This window comes from Asparagus officinalis, chromosome 4 (assembly GCF_001876935.1).
Source record: "Asparagus officinalis chromosome 4, Aspof.V1, whole genome shotgun sequence".
Lineage (NCBI taxonomy): Eukaryota > Viridiplantae > Streptophyta > Magnoliopsida > Asparagales > Asparagaceae > Asparagus > Asparagus officinalis.
The window spans coordinates 145817150-145832311 of record NC_033797.1 but is presented as its reverse complement, the minus strand read 5'-3'; the positions used below and the strand labels follow the sequence as shown (position 1 = coordinate 145832311).

The 15162-nt window shown below is 39.2% G+C and overlaps 2 protein-coding genes across 2 annotated transcripts; both read right to left on the bottom strand.

Annotated features, from left to right (window-relative positions):
- On the bottom strand, nucleotides 3284-8186 carry LOC109839454 (probable plastid-lipid-associated protein 10, chloroplastic). Its single transcript, XM_020407877.1, has 8 exons — nucleotides 8171-8186; nucleotides 7792-8057; nucleotides 7521-7655; nucleotides 7290-7385; nucleotides 4665-4745; nucleotides 3956-4042; nucleotides 3653-3708; nucleotides 3284-3581 (listed from the first exon to the last, which is right to left on the bottom strand). The coding sequence occupies exons 1-8, from the start codon at nucleotides 8184-8186 to the stop codon at nucleotides 3464-3466; spliced, it is 855 nt and encodes a 284-aa protein (XP_020263466.1). The 3' UTR covers nucleotides 3284-3463.
- Nucleotides 10155-11276, bottom strand: LOC109836217 (NAD(P)H-quinone oxidoreductase subunit M, chloroplastic). Its single transcript, XM_020404085.1, is given in 3 exon segments — nucleotides 10155-10486; nucleotides 10589-10964; nucleotides 10966-11276. Coding segments are annotated over 3 exon segments (642 nt in total). The 5' UTR covers nucleotides 11055-11276; the 3' UTR covers nucleotides 10155-10309.

The following is a 15162-nucleotide window of genomic DNA, read 5'->3' as shown; positions in this document are numbered from 1 at the left end:
CAAAAATTACTATCACTTATTTATACCACTCTAGCCATCATAGAGTAGTTACCAATAGAAGAAAATGTGGGTGGTTTCCTAAAGGTGGGAGAGAACATGGGTTAATTACCTTGATCATTGGCAACTTCCCACTAAATAGATCATAATCTTTTTCCATAATTAATAAATAATATTAATTATTATACTAAATAAAAAAAACTTCTTACATTTTGGAGTCCGCGTCTTTTCGTACGTGCATGACTATGATTTATATCTTGTGTAACTAACACGCTCACTTCCAATGCTGAGTTCGGGAGCTCACTAACATGTTTGGATAAAGGGTAAATAGAGAAACAAGAAGAGAAATTTAATTTTAACATTGTTTAAAAATTCTATTTAAGGAAATTTGGGGTGTAAGATATTTTTGCTCAAATTTCCTCTCATTCCCCTCTTGTATGAAACGACCAAACAAGATTAAAATTAGATTTCTCTTCCCCTCCCTTTCTTTCCTCTACATCCAACAGGCCATAAGTAATCTCTCAAACATAGCATAAGAAAAAATAAAAGAAGAAGACTCCTCAATTTCTCCTCCTTTACCCCCTTCCACCAAATAACGTTAGGAGGATTTTTTAAAACCATCCGTTTTTGAAATTTATTTTCAAAAAACGACCCATTTCAACCTTAATTTCAAAAACCGACCCAGTTGGATAAAACTGGGTCGGTTTTTGAAAAAAAATTCCTAAAATTCACAAAGTTAAACTCCCGTGAAGTTTTTTCTCATAACAAAACTTCACGAGAGTTCAACTCCCATGAAGTTTGAATTTTTTTTTCCAAATACCGACCCAATTTCAACCAACTGGGTCGGTTTTTAAAATTAAAATTGAAATGAATCGTTTTTTAAAAATAAATTTTAAAAACGGATGGTTTTGAAAATTTGTACAATAAGGTTACTCTCAAATTTGTCTCCTCCTCCGTCCAAACACAGCATAAATGATTGAACTGAACTCTTTGATCTTTCACGATCTCCATCCACCGGATTACTGTGATTTGCTGAGAACCGATTTCCTCTCACTAGTTCAATACAAGAGAGTTTGAAAATCAGTGGCTTCAAAAAATCTCTTTCACCAATATATTTTTTTTTGTTCACTCAGCTCAAAGTTATTGACGGTTAAGCGTAATTAGCCCTAAAATTAAAGCTAATTAATCCAGGTTGAATGCTAATATCCCCCCAACATTTTCTTCAACTTTTCCACTCCTACTTCATTTACCCATATCGTAAGAGTTACTTATGCGATACGCCAGATCCTATTAAAATTGTCCCAAAATCAGAAAATCCTCTACTTCATAAAATTTTTAATATTAACACAAGGAAAAAAATTGAAGAGTAAAAATAAAATAAATAAGAAAAAGATGTACTTATGCCTAGTAGAGACTAGCATCAAAGGGGTAGAGGAGGAGACAGATCCCCCCCCTTCTCCTCTGAAGAACACAAGAACTTGATTTCCGAACAAAATAACACCTCCGATGCCATTGGTTTTTGAGCAAAGGGGCTGCCTGAATAATTGCTCGTGTTCTGTTTTCCCTCAGAAACCAAAGGTTTTCAAAAAAAACAATAATAATCGATAAAATAAAGAAAAATAGTTGAGGAACAAGACTCGGGAGAAAATCGGAGAATGAGAGTCATTACCGTCAACGAAGGAGGCTGCGACCCTTCTGAGATAACAGAAGATATATATAGAGACCGTGCCCTAGTTGTTTACCAGCGAAATGACAGAAGTACCCCTGAGCTTGATAGGTACTGTCAAGGAAGGCTTCGCGTTTGGCCTCTCATGTAGAATGCGCCCATCCTATTATTTAACACTTTCTGGACGAATTTTCAAAACCAACATATTGGAAATATTTGATCCTAAAAAAAAAAATCTGTTTTGAACTTATTTTTAAAAATCGATTTGGTTTCAGCCCTGGAGCTGAAACCAGATTGGTTTTTAAAATTTTTTTTTTAAAACTTCACGGGAGTTGAACTCCCGTGAAGTTTCAAAATTTTTTTTGAACTATGAAACTTCACGGGAGTTCCAACTCCCTTAAAGTTTCACAGCTTTACTAAACTTCACGGGAATTCAACTCCTGTGAAGTTTCAGAAGTTTTTTCACAAAAACCGATCTAGTTTCAACGTCAAGACTGAAACCAAGTCGATTTTTGCAAATAAGTTCAAAACAGGTCATTTTTTGGGGATTAAATGTTCAAATAGGATGGTTTTGAAAATTTGTCCAACACTTTCTTTTTAGGATCTTTTTTGCATATATATCACTCGTATCTTTAATATTTACAAATTTGCCCCTCACGTCTCAATATCTGTAAATTTGCCCCTCAAAACTAGCATATCGGGTCTCTCTACCGGTCCAACTTAAAAATGTTAGCTTTTTTTTAAACAAGGCAGTGTTACTGTATAAACTTTGGAATCGGCTTAACCCCGAGGACGGGTTTCTGACTTTCAAACTAGCAAAACTCCAACCTAGTTCATGTAAATTAGTTGCCAACAGTAGAGCTTTACATTTGACAGTGACGCATTTTTCTAGCATTTAGCATTAAAATCTACCAAAATACATACAAGCATACGAGTCTTAAAAACTAACCTAGACTCTACGCCAACAAAACGACTATTGGACCACGCATTCTGAGTACTCTCTATCAAATCAACTCAATTCTCACGTCCATGGCATAGATCCTTAACTTGATATTATTTTGGATTTATGATACTTTTCTCTACTCTGTGAACAACCAGAAGTCAATCCTCCACCTATAAGAGGGATGCCATACGAAACCATCGGAAGCACTCCTACTCATAAAAAGAACAAAGAGAAATCATAAGGATTTCCTCGATCGATATGGCTCCGATCGTGTTTGCTGCAAGTATTCCCGACTACAAGGAGCTGATGAAGAGAAACGAGGAGCTGAAGAGAGAGGTCAGCGAGGGGAAGGAGAGGGAGGAGAGAATGAAGGAGGAGCTTGCGACAATGAGGCAGAGGCTGAGGATGGTTGAGGAGGCCGAAGAAAGGCTCTGCTCTGAGCTTGGAGATCTCGAGGCTGAGGCCGTCATACAAGCCAGGGCCTACAAGTTGCAGATCAAGTATCTCTGTGACCAGCTCAAGCTCTCTCGCGGGATTCTTGGCTCGACCGGATAACCACAAACTGAATCCCCGAAAAAAAAACAGTTTTTTTTCTCGTTATCCCTTTCTATGCACCATCTTTCCCCCCTGATTTGTGTATAGATATGAGAGATAAACTTGTACTTAACCCGAAGGCCGAAAGGAACACCCTACGGATTTCTGATTCTTACTCCCATCATACAAGCATATAGTAAATCGAGACAAGATCTTGCTGTTCGTTATACATGAATACAAATTCAATATATTTTTCAGCTTTGATTTGATGAGTATTTGTGTTATGCACAAAATTTTGAATATGCTTCACAAGGAAAAGAGCATTAAGAAGTTAGCGCTTGAGCTCGTGTAAAAACAAACGCACCTCCTCCACCAACGGACCGGCCCAGGAGCATGTCACGATCCAGATATGAAAGGTAATACAGCCCACCAGGCGAACGTCTGGGGGAAAAAAGAAACCGTTCAGAGACTTATAAGAGGTTTGAAACAATCAGCAATGTAGAAGATTTTACCTTTCTGGACTCCTCACAGGCACCTGCGCTCTGAAAGTTCTGATGAACTGTAAGATCTGCAATATCAAATGTAACCTCCATCATATAAAAGGTAGTAAGGATACGGAAGCAATATATGAAGCCGATCACCATGAATGACGCTATAGACTGGACGTGGCATACAAAACAACAGGTGATATCACTTCCGTGTTTTGCTGACTTTTAAGTAGAATTAACCAGCAGGTCCATGGTGTTGCTATTTTATGTAAAAAAAAAGAAGGGAAAATTGATATTTGCATCAAAGGATTGTGTTACTAGATCTACCTGAAGGCTTAAAAATGATCGAGGAAGTATCGCTGGAGCTATCAAGGCTTGAAGCTGTTCGCTGATTTTGATATTCTCAACAGCTACCTGTGAGGAAAAGATTGAGTACTGGAATAAAACCCTGAATTCAACAAATGACAGGGACAAAACTATGTTCTGAGACTTTGATTAAAAAACCTAAGATGCATATAACAATAAACAGTCACTGCCAGAACAAAGCTGTCGGACACTGTATTAGGTTCACAAAATGTATCCATGTCCATATTAGTTTCACAACTCACTGCAGTTAGCTAAGTCATGCATCGTCACATTACATTGTGTATAGTTGCAAATATCTCTCCAGCTGCTGCCACAAGTGCATAGACCAGGACTGTAACTGAAGTATACATATATTAGCTCCATTCCCTAATTCTCCATTTTAAAGTACTTGCCATTAGAGCTTACAGAACAAACATCATAACACCGGAGTACCAGAAGAAAGCAAGTGCCAGCAGCTCAGATTATAATCAGGTTGAAAAGTAGTATTTTTCAAGGTGGTTTCACCAATATCTACATATACTTGAGAATGTGCAAATACATAGGCTGTGATGATTTCATAAAGATAAAAAAATAATTATAATGTGCAAATACATTCCAAGTCTCTTGTTACTTCTGATATTATTTTTTAAAGAAAACAACTAAATCCTGACATACACAAATAAATAGGTACCTCTTCAAACTGAAGATATATGTTGCGGTTGGAAAGAAGTGAAAACTTTGCAGAAACCAGCAACGTGGCACCTTCTTGCTCCTGTCATCAAAACTTAAAAGAACTAAGCCAACTGAAAAATGAAAAATGCAAAGAAAGAGGTAACTATAGAGGATGATGCTGTAAGCAAATAGAACAGTTCCAGTTCTAGTTCCATGTGCAATTAACTTTGTTATATACATATGGATGGATGCAGTTCTTTCCACTGAGAAGAAGTAAGTATTGAGGACTATCTGACATGAGAAAAGAGAGTTATCTCGCATGACAACCAGCCAAGTATCTGATACAATATCATCTTCATCATATTGGCCTTTCCATCATAGTAGGATCAGCTACGGAGCAGAAAGTTCCTTGAAAAATATGAGTTGTAATGACTGCCAACTTGGAATCAACCCTTTAAAATAAGTACATTATATTAAAATAATGTATGCTATATCGTAATCGTATATAGTTAGAACATGTCTATGCTATTTAAAACTGATATGTAATGATTTAAGTTTTGCCACCTTACATAATGCGAAATAACGAATTATAGTGCATTTTACCACACTGAAACCAGCTATGTTAGAATTGGCAACATTCACGAAAGGATTAATGTGACCGCGGGGGACAAAAGGGGGCCCACCCACGTGGGCAGTCACCCACAAGCTGCCTGAGCGCTCGCTTGCTTGCGCGCGCACGCAAGTCCGCTCGCCCCCCCGCTTCGAGCCCTGCGCCAGTGCCCACGTCGTGGTCGCACGCACGAAGGACGAGGACGTGCGCTGCCAGCCCACGTCGAGCTCCGTGCTCGTGTCCTGCTTCCCGCGCGCGCGTTCCTTTTCTTCCCGCGTTTCTTCGCCCGCCAAAATTTCTGCCTTGCCCCCTTGCCCTTCTATAAATAGAGAAGGGGTGGAGGAGTTATAGTGGGGAAATTAGCGGGGAAAAATATCTCAAGTGGAGTTTTGAGAGAAAAGAAAGAGAGGAAGAGAGAACGTGTATAAGTTTGGTATTTTTCCTTCATAGTGAAACCCCCTCCCGTGGACGTAGGCGAGTTAGCCGAACCACGTAAATCTTGTGTTTGTATTTGTCTTATCTGTGAGTTGCCATAGCTTGTAGGTTCCCTCGACATTTCAGTCCTAGAACTGATGAGAGGAAGAGTGTATATTTTACTTTGATGAAATATATCACTTTCGATTTTTATTTCCTTTGAGAAATAAGAATTTCACTATCTATTCTAGTTTCCTTTGAGAAACAAGAATATAGAGGTTGACTTGTGCTTTTGTGACAACAAAAACCAGGGCTATCTCTCAGTTGATATCGCTTCCGCGGCGTGAGGGCGTGACTCTGCGCCCAACAATTAACATCAGCAGATAATCTAGTAACTAAAAGCACATTTCATTAGCTCCTAATTTATGAAATCTATGCTCTAAATTCCTCCCCATCAAATCATTTGGAACAACAAAAGCAAGTCAACAACATCATTTTTTACCATGGACATGAGGTGAGTCCTACTTAACTTATAATGAAATTCAACAGAAACCCTTCGGCGTCCTCTAGAGTAACGTGTAGATGACATCCTTGCAAAAGAAACAATTTCTACGAGGCATTCTATCAACTAATAATCAGCATGCATTCACATGCATCAACAGACTCAACTCTTACATTAAGAGTTTGCATTTTGAAGATACAGATTTCAAACTTAAGGAATGATTATTTTAGAGAGATCTTATTCTTATATTTTAGCATAATTTGGGACAAGCAACCAGTCCAAAATCATAATATAGACGGGGACACTTAACAATAAGTTGTCCAATTTGTTAAGCAAAATCAGTTGCACGAGTCAGTGCAGAAATTTTTTTATACTTTTTTATACAGTACCTATATCCGAAATCAGTGCACATAAGTTGCTTGGTTTACGCCATTGTTAATTTGCATCTGAAACATTTGACGAAAATCAGTCCATACACTTGTCAGCTCCTAACCAATTTGAATGGCGCAAAAACAAAATCTGCTGCTTAAACAAATACATGATCCATAAAATCCTGTCTTCAACTAATTCAAACTCGAATACATGATTACGGTACTTGTATCAGCTATTGAGGACAATGAGCAAAGTGCTCTCAATTTTTATAGCTTGATGTGCATAATCAAGACAAAATGTTGAACTGATTAATAGATGTTTTGAATGTACATGACGAAGTATAGTATTTAAATAAAAACAATCCTCTAAACAACAACTTCAATTCTTTCTCGCAGTTCATAGATTGAAGCATAGGATATTTCTTCGACTTTACCTTAAAATCCACCAAAACATCACATGGACCCTTTCAAAACATAGATTTACATCAAAACACAGTTGTTCCTGTTAGCCGATTACAGCTAATGCGCATAATTATGTACGTGTTCTAGTGTCCAATGCAATAAGATTGTGACTATTGCATAAACAGCTTTATGCAGGCATATAGAACTAAACACATTCTTAACTCGCAGATACGCATTGTATAGAAGTTAAACTCAACGTGTAGCTCTATCGGACATAAGCATGCGCTCAACTAACATACTGACGCGTGTAAAAAAAATCCAATGTCGCAAAGAGATCTTTCTTACCTCCAAGAGGTTCTGTATGCTCCATCGCACGACATTACGCACAATTCCTCCATCGACCCGATCTCTGCATTCAAACTTCTGGAAAATTTGCCCCACCTACATGAATAATAATTCATAATAGTTTTACCCAAATCAACACTTTTAAGCGCCTCGAATCTCAACAGAACATTAACCAAGCTAAATTTCCATATGTTCGCCTGAGAAAAAAAAATAAAGAAATGAAAATGGCACCTGAAGAAAGGGAAGCCTAGCTGCAGCCTCAAAGAGAACAAGAACATCAGAAGCAGAAGTGTAATTCAACCGCCACGTGCCGTCAAGCCTCTCCAGCTCCACCGGCGACCCCGCATCGTAACCTTCCACCCCCACCTGATCAGTATCAACACAGCATTCTGACTAAAAATATTGCACAACTCATTACCACCAACCAAGCAATAAAAAAATACATAAATAAATAAATAAATAAATAAATAAGGGCAATTTAATTTTAGTTATATATATATACGAGGGCTTCTTCAATGGCCGAACGCTGGTCGGCGGTGGTGACGAGGCCTCGCTGGGTGTCTTGAACGGCCCTCAGCAGCTCATGCTTCTTCTGCTCCAATTCCAAGCCGCAGACGAGGGACTGGCCGCCGTTGTTGTTCTTGAGGCGCCGACGATCGATGGGGGCTTGTTTCTGCTGTTGAGAGATTTTGGAAATGGGGATGCTGGGATTGAGAGGAGGTGATGAGTTGGGAGTCTGATGAGCCCCATTTTGCCTTGCTGCCAAGACTCAGGATTGTTGGGTTGTGTGGAAAATAAGCTGCAAAGGTAAAAGTACGCAAAACCCAATTTTTTTTTATTTTTATAAAATACTTCTTTTCTTGGCAATATTTGAATATAACCACAATTTCCATCCATCTTTGTTTGTTTCGACTAATGGAAATTAAGTATTTATTCTTCAAACCTCACGATATCTTGACCAAGTTGTCCGTTTCAACTCAATTGAGATTACATATACGTACTCCAAAATTTGATTTTTTTTGTATAGGCTATAATCGAAGAATTTTTTTTTTTTACTTTTATTCCTTTTTAGTTTTTACCCTATGCTAATTAAGTACATGTATTTCAAAACCACAAGTCTTGTTCATTTTCATTGATTTGACCTAATCACAAGTAAGTTTGAGTACTTCAAAATTCATAATTTTTATAGTCTATAAGTTGCAATTGTTGTTCATTTTTGTTTGTTTTGATCCAATTACAATTGACTATGAGTACTTTTAAATTCAAAATTCATTTTCACGATTGTCGTAGCTTATAACCTATGATTATGCATACTTCAAAATTCACGATTTTTATTGTCCGGTTTTGTTTGTTCGACTAAATGAAAATTAAGTATTCATACTTCAAACTTCGTAATAGGGTTATGGTTAGGACGAGCGTTAGGGTTATGTATATTTATCTTTTTTATTCCTTTTGGTCTAATGACAATTAATTATGCGTACTTCCAAATATGTGATTTTTTATGAGCTTATAACACATGATTTTTTCAATTCCTTTGTTCTCACTCAATGAAAAATAAGCATACGTACTTCAAAATTCATAACTTCCATGGATCCCATGATTATCGTTCATTTTCATTCATTTTGATCTAATAGAAATAAGTATTCGTACTTTAAAATTTTATGATTTTCATGAGCTAACCCTCATTTTGTCCATTTTTCTTTGTTTTGATCAAACGCATATTATGCATACTCTAAAGTTTGTGATTTTCATGGCCTATAACTCATAATTTTCATCCAAATTTTTTCCAACCCAATGACAATTAAGTTTTGCACTTGAAATTTTACGATTTTAAGAAGCTTATGATCCAAGATATTTATCAAATTTTATTCTTGTCTATCCAATGGAATTTAAGTTGGCTATTTCAATATTTATGGTTTTCATGGGCTATATAACCCACTATTTTTGTCCATTCTTATTTGTTTCTAAAATTTATGATTTTCATGTGCTACAATCAATAACTTTTTTAGTTTCTTGTGAAATGGTGAATTTTGAAATCCTTATAATTATTTGTGCTTGGGTTGAATTGATTAAAAATGGACAAAAATTATGAGTTATACCTCATGAAATGGTGAATTTTAAACTCCTCATAATTATTTTCCATTGGATTGAAATGAACAAAAATTAACTAAAATCAATGCTTATAACTTATGAAATAATAAAACTTTTAACTCCACAAAATTTATTTTCACATTTGGTCGAAACGAACAAAAATGAATAGAAATCATGACTTTACAAGTCATAAAATTATGAATTTAACTTCAGCTTAATTATTTGTCATTGAGTCGAAATGAACAAAAATGAACAAAGTCATGTCTTATAGCTCATGAAGTCCTAAAGTTTTAACTCCCCCTAATTTACTGTCATTAAGTCAAATTGTATAGAAAGTAAACAAAAATCATGCGTTATATCTCTAATCATAAATTTTGAACTCTGCAAAATATTTGTCATTGAGCCAAAGTGAAAATAAACAGAGAAAAACCTTGATATCACTTTTTTAATTACCGGCCGGTTTGAATAAAAAGATTTAGTTGTATCTCGTAACACCACTAATTTAAATTTTGCTAAATGTGCTAAAGCCGCCCTTAATTTTGACTTTGGCGCACTAGTCTAATATCTCCGTATCTTCATTCACCACAAGTGCTGGTGAATTATCAGAGGCAATTTCTTAAGACAACTCATCTCTGCGCTGATGGCAATCAAACACAAGATCTTTTAATTAGTTATAGGACTTGGGAGAGTATTGGGAGAGTAATGCTTAGACATCTGGTCACTTTCCCTCTGTGGAATCAGCTGGATGCTCATAAATGGATTCAAGTCATGAAATTCAAGATTCACGTCGCAAAATAATATTACTTGATGGAGAACATCATGACATTCTCAGTTCACCTGTAGCTAAAAACTATATATACCGCACATTACACTTCATATATATCTTATTCACAACATGAAGCTAGCTAGGGACCTTTAAAACAAAACTTCTATTGTACATTTGGGATTTGGTTGCTGTTGAATTTGACACGAGGCTTTCCCATGCTAAAGTTCAGCATTCTAGCGTTCATGTTGTAGTTGATCTCTCCATCATAGAGCAGTTTGCGGATGTAATGCTCGATATCCGAACCGATCAGACGGAGTGTATACTCCGACAACGGAGCCCCCTGAAACCCACAGATCGAGTAAAAATTAGATACGTACAGGTACAGGTAGTAGTGGACTGAAATATTCACTAGCTAGTTATGTGAGCGCTAGCTAACCGTTACCTCATAGTGATCGACGAGCTCTTGAAAGTAGGCATAGACCTTCTGGCAGGACTCGGGGGTCCAGACGAACTCGTTGGAAGGGTCAAGGATGAGGGTGAGCTTGTCTGTCTGAGTCTGATCAAAAGCATGAGTCACCGGGTCGATGTAGGCAGCGTAGATCCTGACGTGGCGAGTGACGCTGCTGAGCCACTGGGACCCGTACTCTCTCGTCATGTTCTTGCTCTTCGCGAACGGTTGGGTTGGCTGCTGCTGCGTTCTTCTTGGTTGCGGTTGTGGCGGCGCTTGTTGCTGTTGTTGTGGATTACTAACGTTCACTTGATTTTCTTCTCTTTCTTTTTCCACCACTACTTGTTGCTGTTGTTCTAGCTCCTGCGGCTCTTCGGTTTCCACCTTTAATGCTTCTTGTCGTCCAGCTTTTGACGCTAGAGAAACCGTTGGGGGAGAGGAAGGAGGCTACAGAGGCCATGGTTGTGTTTATGAGTTGATCTGAGTTTGTGATTTGCTGATTTCTTTTGTTTAATTCTTCTCAGGTTGTGGTGCAGTTTTTTTTTTCCTTGTTTTGGTCTGAGTTTGTGATTTGCTGATTTCTTTTGTTTAGTTGTGTTAGCTTGAAGCAGCAGCAGCAACCACTCTTTTTTGTCTGTGGATAAGGAGGTTCTTGGTGCTTAAGGGGGTGATGAATACAATGAAGTGGTCGTTAATTATAGATATACGCCTATCATATTCTATCCGCGCGGTGGGAAGGGAATAAAGGATCCGCTACCGACCGCGAAAATTCTTAGGTGCTAGCTTTGGGAAACATGTAACTTGGTAAATTGTGAAGGATGAGCTTGGAAAGTGTTGTGCGCAGCGGAAATTTCGGCAGAGTTTCTGGTGCACAATAAGAGAGAAAGATCAATAAGAATTCATGTCTCACCAAGGAAACAAGAATCTGAAGCGGATATCTCAACAAAGTGAGATATCGGCTCTTCCTCTCATCAGTTCTAGGACTGACCTGTCGAGGGATCCTAAAAACTATTACAATGACCACAAACTCAAACAACCAATTTTTACGTGGTTCGGCAAACTGCCTACGTCCACGGGGCAAGAAGGGGGGATCTACTATTAGAGAGAAAAATACAATAGGTTTACACTCTCATAAAATAAACCCTCTCAAACTAACTCTCTAATCTCTCACAAAATCTCTCTCAAAGGGGGATACACAAACCCTTGCTACAGCCTGCCTTTTCTTCTCTGCACCCAGCCGCCAAAAGAGAACAGATTTTTTTTCTTTTTTCTTCGCTTGCACAAAACCCAAGGACACCGAAAAGGGCTATATATATAGCTGCAACAATGTTTCGAGTGGGCCTTCTTTTTGTACGCTGAACAAACTCCTCCCACGAAAGAACTCATGGCCTGCTGGTCTTCTCCCACAAAAAGACTCGTGGCCCCAACTCTTGTTTTTAAACATCACGCGTTTTCTATCTCAACTGCAGCTTGAATTGTGGGCCCCTCACATGTGCGTTCCCATCAATCAACAATTCTCCACCTCGGTGAAGTTTTCTCAAAACTTAGCCGACACCGACCAAACCAAATGTCTCACTTGTTGTGTCCAGTGCGAAGTGAAACAATTCACGACAACAGACTCAATCCATAACAAGTCGAGAACCCAAATGAGAGTGCAAAAACTCTCTAAATATCGGTATCAACTTACCAAATCGATCTCAATCCCATCAAAATCCATCTCGGCTGCATCATAAAGACTGCCTACGTATCCTCTTGCCCAAGGAATCAAGCCTTACGTAGTTCATCCAAATGGCCTCCAAATGCCTCATTCCACTAGAAGAGTTCGCAACCCTTCTCCATTATCATCAACTCTGCGGCTGATAGCACCTCCAATGGCCTCAAACACCTCCACCTGAGGTGAACCAATGGTCATATCCAAACTGCATCTATCAGCTGCACTCGAGTCAAAACCCAACTCATCATCTGCATCCAAATCCAAATGACTTGCACGCTGTGTCACCTCAGCTGGAATCCCAACCAATGCAGAATGACCTGGAGTATGTGGGAAAATCCCCACCCAATGTGGAGTAGCATCAATCTCCACCCGCTGCAATACCTCTAAGATCTGTCCAAAACTCTCCACCTGCTGAGAGTCAATTGGCTTCCTCATCGAAGCCTCCACCAATGTGACACTACCAGACCTATCTTCCAATGGAGTTTTACCTCCAATCACAGCAGTTGACAACTCTTTAATAAGAAACTCTTCTGCAAACTATTGCTCGACCACAAACACCGATCCTCCTCTAGCAAGGCACGGTTCTCCAAATTTGTCATCTTATCTAGTTGCCCCAAGATTTTATTTCTAACGAAGTGTCTCGCAATGCCGTGAGCTCGGCTCCAATACAGAAACAGGTCCATCTTGTACCTCCCATCAGAATGGAGTACCTTCACCTTTCTGTCTATTACACACTTCTTCAAACCGTTAGAGACTACTAGGACTTTATCCATAGGGGATTTGGTTGCAACCCAAACACGCCTAGAACAACCACCAACAAAGGAAACCAAACACCTATTACCTCCCAATGATGCCCCATTGGAAGGCCCCCAAACATCCACGTGAACTCCTCCAGAATGACCCTTAGCACGGTGAATAGAAGTGCCAAACTTCATCTTGGTCTTCTTGCTCACATCAACATGTTCACTGGACTTCAAATTGCAGGTCTTTACACCCTCTTTCAATCTATGCGAGGAATCAATACTGGAATGGCCAAGCCCCAAATGCCGCAGTCTAGTCGAATCAACAGAAGCCGTCAGCTCTCCACCTGTCACTATACCTCCAGTCAAGTAATACAGGTTATTCCTCCTGACGCCCTTCATCAAAATACGAGAGTCTCTCACAATCTCAAGAACCATGTCCTTAACACGAACCTTCAGACCCTCTCCAACCAAAGCTCCAATTGAGATCAAGTTTTTCCTCAAAGAAGGAACATATCTCACATCATTTAACTCCCTAACAGTCCCTTCAAACATCTTTATGCGAATTCTTCCTATCCCAAGGATCTGGCATGCACGGTTATCAGCCATGTACACCACACCACTATCCACCAGCTTCTCAAAACTGGAGAACCATTCTCTTCTAGGGCACACATGATAGGTCGCACCACTATCCAACATCCATTCAGATTCCTCCGAATAGCTATCTGTAGGACTGATAGAAAGCGAATAAATAGAAGAGTCAGAATTATTACCATCCGATACGATGTTTGCTTCTGATGATGGTTGCTTCCCTTTTCCCTTCTGCTTATTCTTCATCCATTCGTCGAGCTTTGGGCAGTCTTTCTTCCAATGACCAGTCTCCTTGCACCAAGCACACTGATCTTTTCCTACTCTAGACTGTGACTTCCAATTCTTTCGGTTTGGACCCTTCCCTCTTGCGACCAACGCCTCCGCTACCGGCTCAACCGAAGCCTCCTTATCCTTCTTTCGAAGCTGATAATTCACAAGTGCAGCAGTGACCTCACTATACGAAAGTGACGCCTTCCCATTAATCAGAGTAAGAACGAAGGTCTCATATTCCTCGTCGGGCAAGGAACTCAACAACAACAACGCCTTGTCCTCATCTTCAATCACGACATCCACATTCGCCAAATCCGCAAGAAGCTTAGTGTAGTGGTTCATGTGATCTCTAATGGAGGTTCCCTTCTTCAATTGGAAACGGTAAAGCCTCCTCTTCAAATGCAAGCGATTTTCCATACTCTTGGTCAAATACTTGCTTTTGAGAATCTCCCAAATCTTCTTCGCAGAAGTCTCATTCATCACATCATATTTTAGATCTTGAGTCAAACAAGACCTAATTATACCACACGCCGTTCGATTCATCTTTTTCCAAACATTCTCTTTAATCTCATCTGGCTTGCCATCTAACTCCAATGTATCCTCCAAATTCTGCGCGTTCAGCGCATCCAAAACCTCGCATCTCCATAATCCAAAGTTGTTTGTGCCATTAAATTTCTCCACATCTATCTTCATAGAGTGGATATTCAAACTCTGAATGGTCTTCGCGCCAGAAGCACCACCCTCGACACCCGAAGCACCTTCTTTCCCCGACATCTTACGCACCAACGAACAAAGAATAGATCCAAAACTGAAAGATAGAGTCTTTACCAAAAGATCCCATGATCTACTCCTCCAAATAGCCCAAGCGTAGCCCGAGCTCTGATACCACTTGTTGTGCGTAGCGGAAATTTCGGCAGAGTTTCTGGTGCACAATAAGAGAGAAAGATCAATAAGAATTCCTGTCTCACCAAGGAAACAAGAATCTGAAGTGGATATCTCAACAAAGTGAGATATCGGCTCTTCCTCTCATCAGTTCTAGGACTGACCTGTCGAGGGATCCTAAAAACTATTACAATGACCACAAACTCAAACAACCAATTTTTACGTGGTTCGGCAAACTGCCTACGTCCACGGGGCAAGAAGGGGGGATCTACTATTAGAGAGAAAAATACAATAGGTTTACACTCTCATAAAATAAACCCTCTCAAACTAACTCTCTAATCTCTCACAAAATCTCTCTCAAAGGGGGATAC

Bases quoted from the DNA above. Each gene is read 5' to 3' on its own strand.
- LOC109839454 (XM_020407877.1), bottom strand. The intron at 7,656-7,791 runs GTATATATATAT...GATACTGATCAG, and splicing joins CGGCCATTGAAGAAGCCCTC to GTGGGGGTGGAAGGTTACGA. The intron at 7,386-7,520 runs GTGCCATTTTCA...TTATTCATGTAG, and splicing joins CTAGGCTTCCCTTTCTTCAG to GTGGGGCAAATTTTCCAGAA.